The 18217-nt window shown below is 39.3% G+C and overlaps 1 protein-coding gene across 7 annotated transcripts in view; it reads right to left on the bottom strand.

Annotated features, from left to right (window-relative positions):
• TNRC6B (trinucleotide repeat containing adaptor 6B) overlaps positions 1 to 18217 on the bottom strand; it is a 127259-nt gene that overhangs the window by 91788 nt on the left and 17254 nt on the right. For 4 of the 7 annotated variants that reach the window (XM_082769421.1, XM_082769420.1, XM_082769426.1 and 1 more), the window contains one exon: positions 13695 to 13793. In XM_082769421.1, the coding sequence (XP_082625547.1) occupies positions 13695 to 13748 (54 nt within the window). In that variant the 5' untranslated portion in view covers positions 13749 to 13793. The remainder of the gene's footprint in view (positions 1 to 13694; positions 13794 to 18217) is intronic. The other 3 variants (XM_082769422.1, XM_082769427.1, XM_082769425.1) reach the window with 1 other exon arrangement.

The raw sequence follows: 18217 nt of genomic DNA, 5'->3' as shown, positions 1-18217 counted from the left end.
GGGTCCCAAGAATCAGAGAAAGCGCGCTCCACACCTGTTTCTCCTGGCAAGAGGTGGTAAAGGCTTCAAGATTCTGGCAGCTGGAAGCAGGAACCAGAAATAGACCCTTAAACAGCAGGGGGGAAGCCAATAGAAAACCCGCATCTATTAAAAAAGGAACTGCAAATTGTCAATTTTTTTTTTAAATTTCTTAATTTTTATTTCAAAGCTTTTTTTTCCCCCTTTAAAATCCAAGCATCTGAATTTCCACATTTTGACAAAATATATTGAGTGTTCTAAATACAGAAAACAATTGGAATTTTTGTAAAAGCTACTCATGATTAAACACCTGAACACTTAGTTTCTGAAGAGTGAGATATACCAGAAGGATCTTGGACATAACAAAATTAGTACTCACCCCCCCTCCAATCAGTGCAGCAGCTGTTATCAGTTACGTACAATGCTTTTTAGAAAGGTTTTCAGTGAAACCCTAAGGGATTTGATTAATCTGGAGTTCCTGGATAGTCAAGTTTGACATATTTTGAAGGGTCAGAAAATTTCTACAGCAAAGCTCTCATCTTTTCTGAATGCTGATTTCAGAAAGCATGTTCCTAGCAAGATTCAACACCTCCATTAAACACCCTAGCCCACCAAAACTGAACCGAGCATAACAGAAACCAAATACCTTCCCACGAAAAAGGTGAACGTTTGTAAGAAATCCTACACTAGCTATGAAAAGCTACAGATTTTTAAACAGTATTTTGTCTTTTTTTCCTTCACCAGCCATAAAAACATACTAATGCAGCTTCACGAGACAGCTGTTATCACAGCCTTTTTCCAGTCATTCAATAGGTCATTCTCATAACTTTTTTAAAAAATGATTATTAATAAAAAGACCAGCCAGCCACCTGAGTGAATAGGATATGAAGTCTCGTAAGAATGTTCATTTATTAGCATCTCCAGTGGATGAACAGAAAACCTTATCTAGCATGTAACTAGACATCCTTAACTGAGGACCAAGGTCAAAAGCTGCTGTCTGCAGATCGTGGCAATTTACTTCCCATGCTTAAATTTAACTGTTAATTTCAACACAGCCTACGGCAGGTCCAGTTTAAGAATGATGCATTTGGTGCTTCATCACAACTACTTACTTTTAGACCAGAGCGCCTTCCCACTCATCAGCTGCAACAGAGCAACCATAAGTAGGCCATCAGCTTTTCTTTTGTCTCGCTAATACTTCGTTAAAATCCAAGCAATTAGTCACCAGTCACGGCAGCTAGCAATTGAGGAAGCTCTACAAATGCTGAGCAGTTAGAAGAACTTGTCGGAAATATCAAACAGAGACAATCCCAGGTGTAACAGAAACGTAATCACTACTACAAGTGAAAGCAGAGCTGAGTCACCTCTCTGCCTGGCTTCATGTAAGCATTTAGACAAACTCAGTGAAGGTTACTCGTTACCAACAGATATAAATGTGTTTAATTAACCTTTAAATTTACCTTCCTTTATTAAAATCCGTGCAATTTAGCTGCAAACACTTTAATATTTTCCTTTAAGGATGCATTGTTGTTGAGCTAGCTAGCATCTCAAACTGTGCAAAGAATAGCAGCAATTAGTCCCAAAATACACATTCGAGATTAAACCTTAATTTCGGCACACAGATGAAAACACTCAAAGTCTGAATCACTGTATAAAAGTTAAGAAAAAAAAAAAAAAAAAAAAAAAAACACAGCCCCTGACCTTCCTTTTCCTAAAGTGAGAAAGCAAAGCATTTTCCTGAACTATGTACAGGAAAATCTTAGCGACAAGATACCCGGGAAAAGTTACCTGAATTTTTGGACCCTCTGAGGTTTTTGCGGTATTGCTCAGCTTTGCGATGTTACTCAATTTTTACTTGAACCTATTTCTACCACACACTTTTTTTTTTTTAATGGCAAAACACAGTCCCATTATTCAACAAAATACTGACACAAGATGTCAACTATCTCCTAGCCTACTCACTATTTTCTTGAAGTTTCTCATTAGCATCTAGATTGAGCCTTTCAATGTTATTACCATCACGCAGCCTTAACTGGTTTTCCTGTTAGTAAAAAGAGAAGTGAAAACTTACTATTGTAATTTTACTGATAAATAACAATCACATTCAGCACTCCCTGCAAGGCACAGGATATTCTTTTGAAGACTAACACACTTAACATTCCTATAATTACTTTTTAAAAATCACTAACCTAACACCTGTGTTTGGTATCTGCAGCCTAATGGTACTTTAATTCCTGACTCAGGGAAATTTTACAATAACTATAAATGCCAACATGGTAACATATATTAAGCATGTATCACCCTTACAGAGCAACAGGACAGATTATCAACAGCAGCTCACTAAATCTTTAAGAATAGCAAAGTTATGTAACTCAGAATATGTAATTTATGTTTCACTTAAGCACCAAATCTGCAGTAGCGGTTACAAGACTAGGGATGTTTCTTCTACCACCAACTCCAACTAATCATCTGTACTTCCAGAAATAAACTCTGTCCTATTTTCTACGTTAACTTTTGAGATGCTTTTATTATCTAATATTCTCTGAAATACCCAGCAGCTTAACAAGAATTCCCTGCTAAGCTTAAAACAAACAGCTTTATGAATATAACGACAAGAGTCACACACACTGGAAATGCTAAAAAGATCAGAAGCCCAGCAACATTTCCTACTGTACAGACAAGATTAAATAATTCTTTTTTAATTAAATAAAAACATTACTTAGCTGCAAAGTATTTGAAAAACTACAACTCATGAATATAAACAGTAATTCACCTGAATCTTGGTCTGGAGGCACTCTGAGCTACAGAATCACAGAATTTCTAGGTTGGAAGAGACCTCAAGATCATCGAGTCCAACCTCTGACCTAACGCTAGCAGTCCCCACTAAACCATATCCCTAAGCTCTACATCTAAACTACCCAACTGTTTGCAGCAAGAGATACTGAAGGTAATACCTTCAGCCACCAAAGAGGTTTCTTTATGCCACCCAAGTTGTGGTATGACAGAATGACTTCTGAAATCTTCAACTTAGAAGCTCTGAATAATAAATTCAACGATCTCGGGCTCAAAATGCTTAATTTTCTGAATATAAGCAAAAGTGCTGTCCGTATCCTGTGCCACAGCTGATAGGGGACTCTATCCCTCTATGTTTCTGTACATATGTAACATGGATCCCAGAAAAATCTGGATTTAGTAAGACACAAATAATTCACGAATTTTATTTAACTATCTGTATTATCTATTTTTTATTTAATTATCTGTATTATTTTATTTAACAATCTGTATTATTCCTCATATAAAGACTATCTGCATTTCACATGGCATGAATTCTAGCTAACTGCTGCAACTCAGGAAAAAATCTTTCATACTTCACAAAAACGTAGAGGGAAAAATCTGACCTCAAGGCCCTTGAACAATTCACTCTTCCCCACTACTCTGAACAGCCACCTGTAGGCACCCTGATGACTGTATTTAGGCGACTCAGTTTATAGTTAATTTACTATTTATGGTGCCGACACACATGAACAAGTTATAGCAGTTTAAACTGACATCTGTAAGTGGCTGATATTTTAATATGCACATTGTTAACCACCCTGACAGAGAAGAAAGAAAACAAGTTAACTGCTTTTTCCCACCTTAGATTTGGGAAGCTAGATGGCACCTTACCACAAAAGGACAACTGGCACAAAGAATTTTTAATGGCTTGAGAAAGCAGATGATAATCACAGTTACTGAGAACTAAATTTTGCACCATGCATCAAATCACCTTCACTGTGCCACAAACACTGCTTTCTGCTGTTTGTTAGGACTGACCCAAAGTGACATAACCCAGGCAAAGATGTGCTGAAGTCAGTCAGCCCCAAGAGCCACTGACAATGTTGATGGCTGGCTTTTACATAATTTCTCCTAATTTCTTGAGGTTATTCCAATTGGTGGGATATCTGACAGACCACCAAACCACTGCAGCATCTGCATCATGCCCGAGGAAGAACCCGGGCTTTTCTTGTTTCCATACATTACAAACTCGCCCTCAAACAACTCAAATGTTAACAGAGCTATTTGGGTAGGAATCACACACGGAAGCTCTGTATCTGCTGAAACCTATCGATGTGATTTTATTGATAGGAGTACTTCTATAAAATTTCTTAGAAATCTAATTCCACCTAGGCTTACTGCATCTTTAGACAGCTATCACATTCTCCCTTCTTCATAATACACTGTCCTGTCTACCATCCAAATGTCTGAGCGAGTTGGCTTAAAACCAGTGACAGGAAATGTTGACATGCTTTTAATGTTGCTTTTACCCTCAGGGGAACTGACATTGCACAATGCCTTTGCAGAGTACACGTGCCTTCAGCTGTCCACACACTCTCCAGTCTACTGTAACGATGAAGACCATCGCATCTATTTTTAGTTGCAAGAAGAAAAGAAAGGCCTTCTCCACAAACCACATCTCCATTTCTTCCACAGGCAATGAGAGCGGAAAAAATAGTTCGAGGAACTGAAATAAATTTATAACCATCTAGTTCACCCATTGAAAATGAAATTGCTCATTTAGGATCTTGCAAATAGATGAGGTCAGCAAGACCACTCAGTTTTTCGCTTTCTAATGAATCAACCCAAGACTACAAACGGTACAGATATTCCAAGGGTCAGGAAAAGCTTTACTGTCTGTGGCTCAGGTTTCTTCCCAAACACCTATTCCCCTCAGCTTGCCAGAAGACAATAAAATTGAAAACATCAGTGCAAGACAAAGAGCTGATCTGGGACAGCCAACATAGCTTCATCAAGGGTTAATCGTGCCAGGGACACCACCTGGTGGCTTTCTGTGATGGAGTGACTGCATCAGCTGACAGAGGAAGACCAACCAACACCATCTACCTGGACTTCTGCAAGGCCTTTGACATGGTGCCACATGACATCCTGGTCTCCAAATTGGAGAGGGATGGATTTGATGGGTAGACCATTCGGTAGGTAAGGAGTTGGCTTGAAGGCCGCACCCACAGTGGTGGTCAATGGCTCCACGTCCAGGTGGAAGCCAGTGAGGAGTGACGTACCTCGGGGGTCTGTCCTGGGACCAGTACTGTTGAATATCTTTATAAACAACACAGACAGTGGGATTGAGTGCACCCGCAGCAGGTTTGCAGGTGACACCAAGCTGAGTGGTGCTGTTGACACCCAGAAGGAAGGGGTGCCATCCAAAGGGACCTGGACAAGCTGGAGAAGTGGGACCGCGGGAACCTAACGAGGTTCAACAAGTCCAAGTGCAAGGTGCTGCACCTGGGTCAGGGCAATCCCAGACAGGAGTACAGACTGGGAGAAGAACTCATTGAGAGCAGCCCTGCCGAGAAGGACTTGGGGGTTTTGGTGGATGAAAAGCTTGACATGAGTCAGCAGCACACACTTGCAGCCCCAAAGGCCACCTGCATCCTGGGCTGCATCACCAGAGGGGTGGCCAGCAGGTCAAGGGAAGGGATCGTCTCCTTCTGCTCTGCCCTTGTGAGGCCCCACCTGGAGCACTGCATCCAGGTCTGGGGCCCCCAGCACAAGAAGAATGTGGGGCTGGTAGAGTGGGTCCAGAGGAGGGCCACAAAGGTGATTGAGGGACTGGAGCACCTCTCCTACGAAGAAAGGCTGAGAGAGCTGGGGATGTTCCGCCTGGAGAAGAGAAGGCTCCAGGAGGAATTCATTGCAACCTTTCGGTACTTGAAGGGAACTTACAAAAAAGATGAGGAGCAACACTTTGCTCACCTGGATAATGACAGGACAAGGAGGAATGGTTTTAAACTTAAAGAGGGGGGATTTAGGTTAGAAGTTAGGAGAAAATTCTTTGCTCAGAGGGCGGTGAGGCATCAGCACAGGTTGCCCAGAGAGGCTGTGGATGCTCTATCCCTGGAGTGTTCAAGGCCAGAATAGATGAGGCCCTGCCCATGGCAGTGGGTTGGAATTAGATGGTCTTTAAGGTCCCTTCCCACCAGAGCCATCCTATGAGTTTTAAGTGGCTGATTAGAAAGGCTCTCTAACATGCCACATTGACAGGGACTACAACCACTGTCAACGCCGTTGTAAAGCCAATACTGAAGGGAAAGAGATCAAAGGGCAGTATTCTGAAAAGGTGGTGGCCAGCCCTCAAATTGGGTGCCAATAGCACACCTACATGAAAGAGACAAGCAAAGCTACAAAGCAATGGCCCTGCCCATCTCTGCCCCAAAAATCATAGAGGGACTATACCAGGATAGCTCTCAAATGCACAACTGCCTTTTTTCCTTTCCTTTTTAAAGCATTTTTTAATCTTTTTTGTCTGTTTTGCGAAGTATTACAATCTGCTGTATTCAGCTGAAGAGATGGTATTAGCCAAGCAAACTTTATTGAAAAAAACATTTACGAAAAAGAAAGAACCTTTAGAATAAAGGAAAAGGTGAGTTTAAACTGAATTTTATTCAAGACTGAAGTACCTTTTCGTCTAGATATCAGATTTGCACCTGTTCACTGCAGTGACTTTTCAGGCCATTACATATCCTCCACATGAACCCTACATATGAAAAGGCTGCATCAAAGGATTGTCTAGCAGCAGTCCTTACGGATCCCAAAGTCAGTTTGGCAGGTGATGGTATTTGCCAAGAGAAAGAAAATATCTCCTCATATTAACCTTCCTTTTTGTACCTTAATAGCACTTCAGGGTATACGGAGGAAAGAAAATAGAAGGAGTCATCTTCCAGTCTTGGTATCTATATTTTAGCAATCTTAGTCTTCACTATGGGTAAATAGGTTTCAAATGAGCAATCCATCTTGCCCTTGTAGAAAACAATAGAGCCAACTGACAAAATCTTGCACTTCCTGCTGAATCCCTTTAAGAATGCCCAAGCATCCAAGCTCTGAACGGCATTCCTAAAATAGCTCAAGTAGCACTGTCTAATTACATGTTCTTCTTTGGAAATGCCTCAACAACTTTACCTTGTTTATAATTGCTGTTCTGTAATGCCAGCAGACCCTGATAATGCATTGTGATTGATAAGTCTTTGCTACAATGCCTTTAAATTTCAAGGATCAAAATTATAAACTGACAAGCAGGTTCTTCCCCCCCGCTGTAGAAAGGTCCACCTATGTAGTATTTCCTATAAAAGCGTTATTAGGCTCTTTTGTTGGTCACAGCACTAAAAGTTCAAGAGAAAAAGCGAAAAACAAAGTCATACTCCCCTTAACGGATTATGTTAATTTCTCTTTAAAACAAGAGGAATCTGTTGGAACATTTTTACAAGTTTTAGGAATAAGTCATTAAACGAAAAGAGAACTTTATTAACCTGAGATTTAAACCTAGTCCACGCTTCATTGAGAGATTAATACATTTTTATTTTTAAATCCACACTATGCAAAGATTTTGGTTTTGAAATTGCTTTACTAAGAAGTTTTTAACATTTTCAGGCTAGAAAGATGAAGCTAGCAGGGCATGAAGAAAAGAACATTAGTTTCTTTTGTGAAAAACTATCTTTGTGCTCAGAACTGTTCTAAAACTGCTGCCCTTCTGGAGAAGCTCAAGGTATGTGCTTGCTAGGCAGAACACCTCTCTACTCCCAGAAGACTTTATGAGATATTTTATACAAAGACTTTAGACTCCTACAACTCAAGAGTACACCTCCTGTAGATTGAAAGTACACCTCTGTAATAAGCCAAAATTTTCAAGAGTAGCAGGGATTCATTCTGCAAGAGAAACCGTCAAGCCTTGAAGCACCATATATCAGAGGGCACTACTACCCTGGAAAACAGAAACAGCTTTTTTTAATTACAGTGACAAAGCATTCTGCTCATTTCATCACTGTATAGGCCTTCAGCCTGAATGTTTTAAATTATTTAGTGCCGTCTGAATAGAAACTCATTTCTGTATCACTCAACAGTAGTACTATAAGGGCCCAGATATACAGGCGTTGAGGTTTTGGACATAATGTTAAGTTTAACTACCCAAATAGGATTTTCTTCTTACTATGTTAACTGTAAATCCCAAGCAAAGACACCAGCCTAACTTTTGCACTGTTGTCTACATCAAGTAGCAACGACTATCAAAAACGGAGCACAGCCTACTCATAAACACAGCTAGTGAAACATTTATTTATTTATTTATTTATTTATTAACAGGTACCTCCTCCCAGCTGACATTTCTTCCTCCTAACAACACTTCCTTCTGAATGTTAAGCTTCTGTTTATAAATATCAAAACACGTAATTTATCAGATCAAATACAAACGCTATTCTGGCAAGCTTAAATTTCCTTAGTCTTAATAGCTTAAATTCTTGAGTAAGTACTGTGTACTTTTTAACCTTTTCATCACCTCTGTGTGATTGCCTCTGGATAGAACAAGCAGAGCCACCACCACCAGGGTACTGAAGTGATTTAGACAGAAGGAAAATGCTGGCTCACAATTAGACACCGAGAGGCAAGAAAAATGAGAACAGGCAGGCAATAAGGCAAGGGGAAGATTCACTCTGACAGATATGAACAGGTGGGCAACTTGAAATAAAACAATGATTAACAGCCACACAGAGTATTGAGATGTAGCCTCATTTCTAGACTGCTATTCAGTTCAATAATTGCTCCTATGTATTTTTTATAAATACTGATGAAAACTTGAAATAACAATATGCATCCAGCGCAAAATGTTTCTTTCCCATTTTCGTGCACCTATCAGGAGTGAAACATGTTATTGTGGACACTGTGGAGTCACGTTTTTCAGCAAAGCTTTGAGTACCTAGATTTTCATCATATGAAGGATCAAATGGGCAGAATTAACTATTTTCTTCCTCTCTCATATACAACACCAAGTAAAAACGTCACAAATGAATTTATAAATACCTTTTTATCTATTACGTGGGCCAACATTCCTTCTTCCCTGAAAATTCACAGGCTTTTGGTTTGAAAGATGAGGAACCTCAAGGGTGGGAGAGGAGAAATTTTACACCATTTGACATGAAAATTTCAATCACATTTTTTGAAAAAGACGTTTGCAACTTAAGCTCAAAACCCTGACCAATACTGAAAGAAATCTAAAAATATTCCAAATCAGGCATAAACTTTTAGCTTCCTCCTGCAATATTTTACAGTAAAGGAACAACTGAGAAACAAAGTTGAAGTGTTGCCTGTGCAAAAATCCTTAACAGATGGATGAAAGCAGCTGAAAAGAAAATCAGCCACAAACAAGAAGCTCAGAGCTTGTTGACATCTTCAGAGTACCGATGCTGTTAATGGAAAAAGCTCAGTAATCAAACATGGCAAATCAACTACCATAAAACATAATTAGAAAAAAAATCATAATCTAAAAGAGCATTAGAGGTTGTTGGGTTCTATGCAAAAACTTTGTATTAAAAAAGTGAAAAGAGGGTGGTGGTGGCGGGGGGGGAAGATCCTGAAAAAAGGAAAAACAGACTCCCCCACACCACTTTTTATAAAGTGAAAGATACACTGCTGTATGATATTTACCTGCAGATCACATGGATAAAACAGACCCAATATTCCCTGTCAAATGTAGCTCCTACGTCTGCCAAAAATAACTACTTTCTCAAAAACTAATCACATTACAAAAAGCTCGCATTTGTACACGTTCTCCTCCCTCTCTGTGGCACCAATATTATCTGATTATTGGAATCAGACGGGTGCTATTGACAGCTGCCTGCTGTCTTCACCACGTTGATGTCATGCTAACAGAAAGCGTGTTTTCTGACAGTCTGACAACAAGGAAGAAACTGTGAGATCAAACAATGGAGCCAGTTTAGACCAAAAAAATAAATAAAACAGGCAACAAAGCTACCAACACAGTAGGGTTCTCCAAAACAGGCCTACAGTGAGGGTGGTGTGGAAGGAACCCACTCTTTGCTGGAAAAAGGATACACCGCCAAAAAAAGCCGTAGAAGCTTTGCAGATGTGCAAAATTGAAAAGGAGAACAGCACAACTCAACTAATAAAGTATCAATCACTGTACCATTAGAAACAGCCTGAGTAGTATAAATGAACTGCAAAATGAATTTAAAATGCATACATTAATACAGTGGGGAAAACAAACGTTCAGAAAAAAAGTTAGGGCTGAGCCCACCAATGACCTTCTTTAAGCTTACTTGCCAAGAAGTTGCTACTGGATTTCTGTCATTCATTTCAAGAAGAAATGAATTTCTTGAAGATCCATTTTCAAGAGCAAAGGTAAGTGTGAAGTTCAACTTTTTCAGCAATACTGCCAGGCCAACTGGAGTCAAGCAAGACCACCCACTCCTCATGATGCCTGACAGCAAGGAGTACATTTTCTGATCATATTTCACGTAACGTTAGCTTGAAGCACACATGTATTTAATCTTTAAAGTGTAGAGCTGGGCAGGTCACAAAGCATGTTCTTTTGTTTTGCAAAAGCAGAAGTAAATCTTCTCAGCTCAAGGCTTGGTCTTATTATCTCAGAGTACAACCAAGCCAGTATACAAGGAATAAAGTGTAGGTTATCCTTCTGTCCCTGCTGTATGACATTGAGTCGCCAAATGTAACGTTTAAAAACATTTTAAGACTGGCACCATAATTCTTGCAGTATGCAGACCCCTCTATCCTGATGTTCATCTTACCTCAGAGAAGGAGAATTTTGTCAAAATAACCCTGACACCCCTGAATACTTGATTCAAGCTTACCTCTAACAACAATAGGACAGAAATTCTGAACAGTGGGGAAATACCTACCAGACCCCTGAGTATCTTGCATTCTGAAAAGAAAAAAGAGTATCAAGCATAATCACAGCAAGACCATTTCCTACTGGAGAGAAATACTTTAAGTGTAGCTGACAGCAAGGCATAGCTGACAGCAAGGCATTCCAATATGTAGGCCTTTGCTTTTTGAACACCAAGTGGCTTTTCATATTGATCTTAGGTAAAAATATAAGATCTTATGTGACAAGATATAAACAAAAAGGCATACAAACGAATTCTACAATCTTTTCTTCCATCTTTTGCAACAATAGCTTTACTACTGTTGCTGAAGCCCTCAAAAAAAAAATGGAAGAAATCATTTCAAGAGAGAAATCTTGCCTGCTTTTTCATTATAATTATTCTGGTGGAGCCAATAAAAGATGCTATGAATCACCACAAACAGTAATTTCATTCTTTCTATCACTTGCACAAATCTGTTTTTGGCTAGAAATGAATTATCCAGAACAAAGGCTAAGAATGGTGCCTTAACCTGACCTCATATATGATATAATCAAACGTATTGTCACTGGGGTAGCTTGAACGTGCTTAATCAGCAGCAAATAATCTCATAATAAGACCTATGAGCTGCAGGCTCAAATTCTACAATGTTTAAGAGAAGAGCTTCAAAGGAGCTGCTAATACACCCAAATGTTCCATGTCTTCCTTGAATGTTCATAGGAAATAAAATGCTAGAAGATGGTGACTTTTGTAGATATCTTTTACAGGCTCAAAAAAATCATTTTCTAGTGAAGGCAAAAGAATAGGTAAGTTATGGGATTTTGAGAACAGACCATAAGCTGAGGGGGGACCAAAAGGATCCCTAGTACTTAAATATGGGTATAAACACCTGGAAAAAAAAACAAAGAAGATCCACTGATCTGAACAATAAATATAACAATAGTTATATACTTCGGATTTATTTGCAGCTTAGTGTTTTGGAATGGATAAAAGGGGAAAAATGAAAGATCCAAATAAAATATGAACGATATATAATTATATTAATGTATTTGAAGCACAAAATTAAGTCCTTCCAAAAATTCATGTCATCTGTCTGAAGAGGAGAGGAAAAACAGTCCTGACACAAAGAAAGAAACTCAGCTGCATTACTGAAGTTTTAAAAAATCTCTTAGAAAAATATCTTTAAGAAAATGTCTCGTTAGATCATATAAGTGTTGTTAAATGAAGTATATCATTTAGTGATACAAGACAATATAGTGAAATAGACGTTGCCTAAGTTTTTCTGGGACAAACCCTTCAACTGTTATAGCTATAAAAGCATCCCAAGAAAGGGAAGACAAGCATTTACAGACTAAAGAAACACTGGGGGATACGCTTCAGTGACTAGTCCTGTACGTCACAGGATGGGGAGAAGGACTAGGTGTAGTCATCAGAACATTTTGCTTAAAGTATACTGATTCTATATAGCTCTGATTCCAAGTCTCCTACCTTCTCTAAATGATAATCATTTCATGTCATACTACATACGCACTTAGTCAGTCTAAAAGATTTGTTTGGAATTTAAGCTCTGTATATTTTTGGAACACCTGATGGTGGGATAAATATTATAATCTGTCATTACACCCAGAATTAAGCATGCCAGAGAAAAGCATGCTTTTAATTGAAGGAAAAGAGTAATTTTCACAAGAGAGTTACTCCAATCCATTTCCTGCCACATGGGCAAAAGGAGGAAAAAAAAAAAAAGCTATGTATCCATATGTACACACACGGACCTGGGTGTGTATACACAAAAACATATGCCCACACACACACTAATTCTGTTTGATGAAAAGCGAGCACCATTGTCCACGCCATTAACAGTGGTAATTAATTACACTATGACATTTCCTCTCATCAATATCCCCCGCTGATCTGTGTAATCATATCCTTGTTGAGAGAAGCATTCGATCATCTGGCTGGATGCAGGTACATCCATGGATATGTTTTCCTTTGTCAATTCCTGATCTATTGAGCCTTCCTTCAAAGCCATTTAAAATTAACACAGTTCCTAAAGTACATATAGGACAACCACCCAATTGTTTACATAATTAACCACCTCCTAGGATGATGACTAGAGCTCAATCTTCCGTTCTATTAGAGCATAAAACCATGAGAGCATCTCTCAGAAAACTACAGCCCGATAATGACAAATGTTAAGTCCTCCAGTTATTTCCTTTTTCAGCTGCTAAGTAGGTTAACAGAAAACTACAAGCAAGCTAACAATGATTTGGACCTTCATGAAATTTAGGAGCTGGATTTTACAACAGATCAGTTGCCAAGTTAACACTCACTTGTTGAGATAGGACCATAAAATACATTTATAAACCCACTGAAGAATTAGATAATCACTGTGACATTATGCAAACCAAAGTAATTCACAATTCAATATCTGCATCTTCAGGAAGTAGCACAAAGCAGGACACAACCAACACGATATTCAACAGCACACTTAACAGCCTCTTGTCTCTACAAGGAATGTCTAGTATCATAGATACCTTTACAAGCAACACCCTACCCAGTCTCACAACAGAACACATGCTGGCAAGTGCAGGGTAATGAGAAGCAATCAGTCAGTAATCCACAAACACTGATACCTGCACCTAAGGGCTCACATGCCTAATTCTTGAAGTTAGTTGAAAGAGCAGGTGGGAAGGACAAAAACCATGGCAAGCCCTTCCAGTTCTAACAAACACAACACAATCAAAGTTAGTATTTCTTTTCAAGAGTTTCCTCTTTCCTTCCTGGTGGTGCCCTAACTCAGACATACTTTTCAATCCTTAGCAGGCTACAAAAAACCCTGTGTTCCTAACAGCCTTTAAAAATGTTATTTTTAAATGTCTCCAGGGTCATACAAATTGTTTATTTGCATGCAGGTATTTCTTAAAAATACCACCAGTAGTCAGCGTTCACTCCACGTATTCCCCGTTTCAGCCAAGCAAGCTCTTGGTTCCTCCAAAATACAGCGGTGTTTACCTCACTGACCTTGGGACTGCCTTCCTCCAGTATTTCTCCCTCATCAGTTTGCATGGGAACAGGATCTGTGCAAAGCTCTGCAGAAATGCAAAATACTGCCTAGAAGATAAAAAGAAAGATGTATTTTTAAAAGAATGATTTTGCTGCCTTTAACAGTGTTATGCAAGATTGCAGTGCACATAAATAATGACTCTAGGCTATGACCTTTAATGTTCACGTTCTGCATGTATTCGCTGAATTTATGTTTTGCACAAACAAGTACGGCATCTGCTACTCAGGATAAAATATAATTCTACTTAATGAAGAGAAAAAAAACACCTAGCAGGAAGCTGCTTTCTTTTTTATGTTCAAATATGTCATTGCTGAGTATTTTATGCATTCATCGTGCTTACTGAATAAAACTATGGTCAGCAAGGAATAATCAGAGACTAGAGCTGAGCAAATCTTTCTTATTAGAAAATAGCTTTTGTGATCATACAAGCATTGCAAATTCAGCTTACAGATAATCCAAAGGTTATTAGTCTAAAAAACTGTTATGATTCCCAGCCACCCCAGAGTACCTCTGAATTCTTATTTTACTTTGTCTTCATTTTAGAAATAAATATATTCTAGGCTCTAAATGGTTCAGGGAACAGATAAAGTCATTCATCTCCTGGTCACTATTTCAAATTTAACCCAGGCCAACAGCTCCCAGAGTTTCCAGTATTCAACACTACCTGGTAACTTTTTTAATTTGGTAGACACTGTCTGTGCAGTTCCAACTGAACAAAGTCAACATCCCAAATTCCAATCTTAAAAATTTATCTTATGGACACATGCAATACAGTTAGGGAGTCTACAAAGATTAGAATGTCTTCGACACCAGAGAATAAGCCATCTTTCAGGTGTAACAGAGCATAAAGTCAGCAAGGAATCTCTGAGTCAAGAAGGCAAAACTTCTGCTATCAGCAGATCCATCATATTCCAGTTCTTTGGAAAGCAAGCGCTCACACCAAGCTTACAACTATGAAGCAAACTGCTGTTGGCCTTTAACAACCATCCCTCTCAAGATGCTCATCTCCCCAACTGCACCAGCATTTAAATGCCATTTGAAGTCTCTCCGCATCATATCTGCACCTCAGATACGGACTGTTGTGTCATCCTTTACTGCAGCAATTCCAAGCCTGGAAACTTTGGGAGTGCAAATTGAAATGAGGTCAAAAAGAGAAAGCTTGGAAATTTGTCACCTAAATGTACCTCTTCCGCTTCAAAGTTAGAGGCTGTTCATAAGGTAAGGCTGCCAATGCCTTCTGTTATGTCATGCATAGGTAGACAACATTTTTCATGGCTATTAAGCTGTCACAAGAAATGAAGAATATTCTACAAACAAAAGGCCTGAAACCACAAAATGTTGCTTACAGCTTATCATGCCTTATAACCAGCAAACTGCTGGCTATGTTCAGTAATATCAGAGAGTCTCAGGCAAAGCAGCAGCATTTTTCAGACTTACAGCAATTTCCTTTTCTGGGTTAAGAGGAATGAGGATAAAGCAGAACTCTCACCAAATTCTCTCTGTGAGGTATGGGTGTGAGAAACCTCAGAAAAACTTTACTACTACTACTATCATCATAGCTTTAGTCACAAAAACTTTATTTCCCTTTTCAGTGAATGTTGAACCTCTGAACTATTAAGCAAGAATATTCAGTATCTACAAAGAACCTACTTCTTTTGTAGGTGTAACCAAAAGATTCAGACTTCTCTAAAGAAAGTTACCACTCAATAGCACAGTCACACAGATTTTACCAGCGCAGACTTCATAGATCCAAATGGGCATTACCTCACATCAAGTTCTATTTTACTAGCATTGTCACTGCTCCATCTTACCCTTCATCTTCACGTGCTAGCACAAAGCATAATAGATATAATACTCTCCAAATACAAAAATGCTTGCTGAAGAGTTCATAAACGGGAGATTAACAGGACACAGAATCAATACCATGACTTCAAGTGAATGTACTGATCTTTCTCAAAGCCAAGATTTAACCTAACAAACCAAATACATTGTGTTTGTCAAAAACCACATCAAATATTCAGACGAGACTTTCTGAAGCGTATGAAAAAAGCTGATTGAGACCTAGTTAGCAATATATGAAGATGTATTATTTTGTCCCTTTCACGTCCTAATCCGTTGCATGGAAGTTAACTCCACAAACAGTGCGACAAAACAATTATTTCTGGCATAACACAAAACGATGCCCTTGAAACGTGTTCAGCTTTCACCTCCTTCCTGGAATTCCGCTGTAAAATCAGAGAGGTATGTATATCATGACTGATTCATACAGGAATGACTGGAGATGAACCTAAACTTCAACCCTGTCCCTACAGCGCTGAAGAAGATTAACACACAAGACTGCAGTTTATCACGTTAACAAGGAGATTAAGTAAACAAAAGGAGAAGCACCTCAAGTGAAATGCCATAGGAGACACTCCTAAAGGAATTTGGGGTTATGCTCTATTAGCAGTGAACACCCTAAGCACAAAGTATGTATGTGCTGAGCGAATTCCCTTCTACCACGAAACAAATGAAACTGATGGGGACACAATGTGGGGATGTTACAATCGTGGGGGTGACAGAGGCAGGCTAAGATACTCTGCCTGTTGCATATAAGCAAAATTCTTAAGTACTTAGAGGTAAGCAAGACGTGGATCAGGCACGGACACCAAGAGCTTCGTGCCCCAAAAGAGTGTCTCCCCGCAGGCAAGCTGCTTGTCCCGCTGCAGGGGCTCAGGCACAGGCTCCGAGCAGGCCCTGTCCATGGTACTCGACCACACTCTGTGTCCAAACCAACCTCAGTGCCGCTGGGGCAGGGACTTTCTTAGTGTGACTTTGCAATGTCAGATTCGAGTAGTTGGGAAATGCCACAGCCCAGTAGGCAGACATGCTGTGGTCCAACAGTCAAAATGGTTTTGGTTTCTTTCATCCAGAAGCACAACAGAGAAGTTTATAAAATCAAGTGAGGTCATGTCAAAACAAGACCACCGTGAGGAGTGGTCGCTGCATTAAGAGTGCTAGAAGAACTTGAAGATGAACTTCTAAAAAAATTGCTGTTTATCTTCTGAGATCTCCCAAGAAGTCAGCAGAACTAAGACATAAAAAAATAAACAGAAAAAGTCTACAAGAGCAAAGATAAGCAAACTCTCCCACTGAGGACAGACTAAATACACTAGAACAATTCGAAGCTCAGAGAATAGAGTGAGAAACAGAAAAGAGCGCAATGGAGAAGGAAAAAAAGAGATGAGTCACTCACTCTTCACGTTTTACCAGCTTTGATGTTCAAAACAGACTCTATTATTTCATACCACGCTCAGTTAGTGTGAACTCACTCACATGGAATGGCAAGAAGCTGGAAGTTTAAAAAGGCCCCAATTTACTGGAAAAATTCACAAGGGGGAAAAAAAGTAAATCCACTTAAAAAAAAATAAACCCTCACAGCTGGTATAAGAAGACCTTAAGCCACAGACAGCAGGAGTTATTGCAAGAGGAAGCTTTTGCTAAGCACTGTCCTTTTGTTGTAGTTTTCCCCATGACACTTGCTTGTGGCTTTTTTCAGGAGACAAAGCATCAGGCAACAAACTCTGAGTCCAATTCAATACATTTTTACATACTTTCTTCAATTCCCTGTGAAAGGAAGGATTCATACAGCCACTGGCACAAGAACGCTGCATTTCCATCTTCCTTATTGCCAGAAGCAGGCATTTGGGGATTCCTGAATCCATGAAAAAACATCTCTGACAGACTTTTGTAATAGTCATTAAACTAAGGATGACTTCTCAGCCAAGAAAGCAACTGCCTACTGCCAGCGTATGAAGAACCAACGTAATTATTCCACGTTGCTGGCAGTGACAAGCCTCTTAAGCTTCTGAGCAGAGGGCTAAAGATCACACACTGGGTAGCTCATTTTGTACAAAGAGGCAATAAGAACTTGTACTAGGGTCCTACAGGATCGGAAAGGAGCCCAACAGCTTCCAAAGTCCCAAGCATTAAATTAGTTATTTCCAACATTGGATGGACCACACTCCCTGGAGATGAAATGACAAAGTTTATAGACAGTCTGTTTAGACTTTCAGATCTGACACCTATTAACAAAGTCAGTCTTGGAAAAGGTCACAGTATGATAATCCTCTTCTTCCACTCTTGCATATATCCACCAAATCTACCTCAAATAGGACTAAGATCCCCCAGCTTCATCTGAGGTCTTCTGGAAAAATTAACCAACTACAGCCTGAGTGGAAGGGACTCCAAGGGAAGTCTAACCAATGGCAACATACAGGTATGCCAACATACAACCTAGGAGATGCACGTCTGAAGTTAATTACAGTATTTATTTAACTCTTTGAAATTTAATCTAATATTCTCAAAGATAAAAATACTCACTAATAGAAGAACTCTAATTCTTATGAAATTTAATGCCTAAGACAGTATTTTCCTACCGTAATGTAATATGGCCAAATCAGTCTCATGTTTCATCCTGTTTGTGTTTCAT

Source organism: Aythya marila (assembly GCF_965140915.1).
Source record: "Aythya marila genome assembly, chromosome: 1".
Taxonomy (NCBI): Eukaryota; Metazoa; Chordata; class Aves; order Anseriformes; family Anatidae; genus Aythya; species Aythya marila.
Note: the sequence above shows the minus strand (reverse complement) of the source record. Positions and strands in the feature narration are given on the sequence as shown.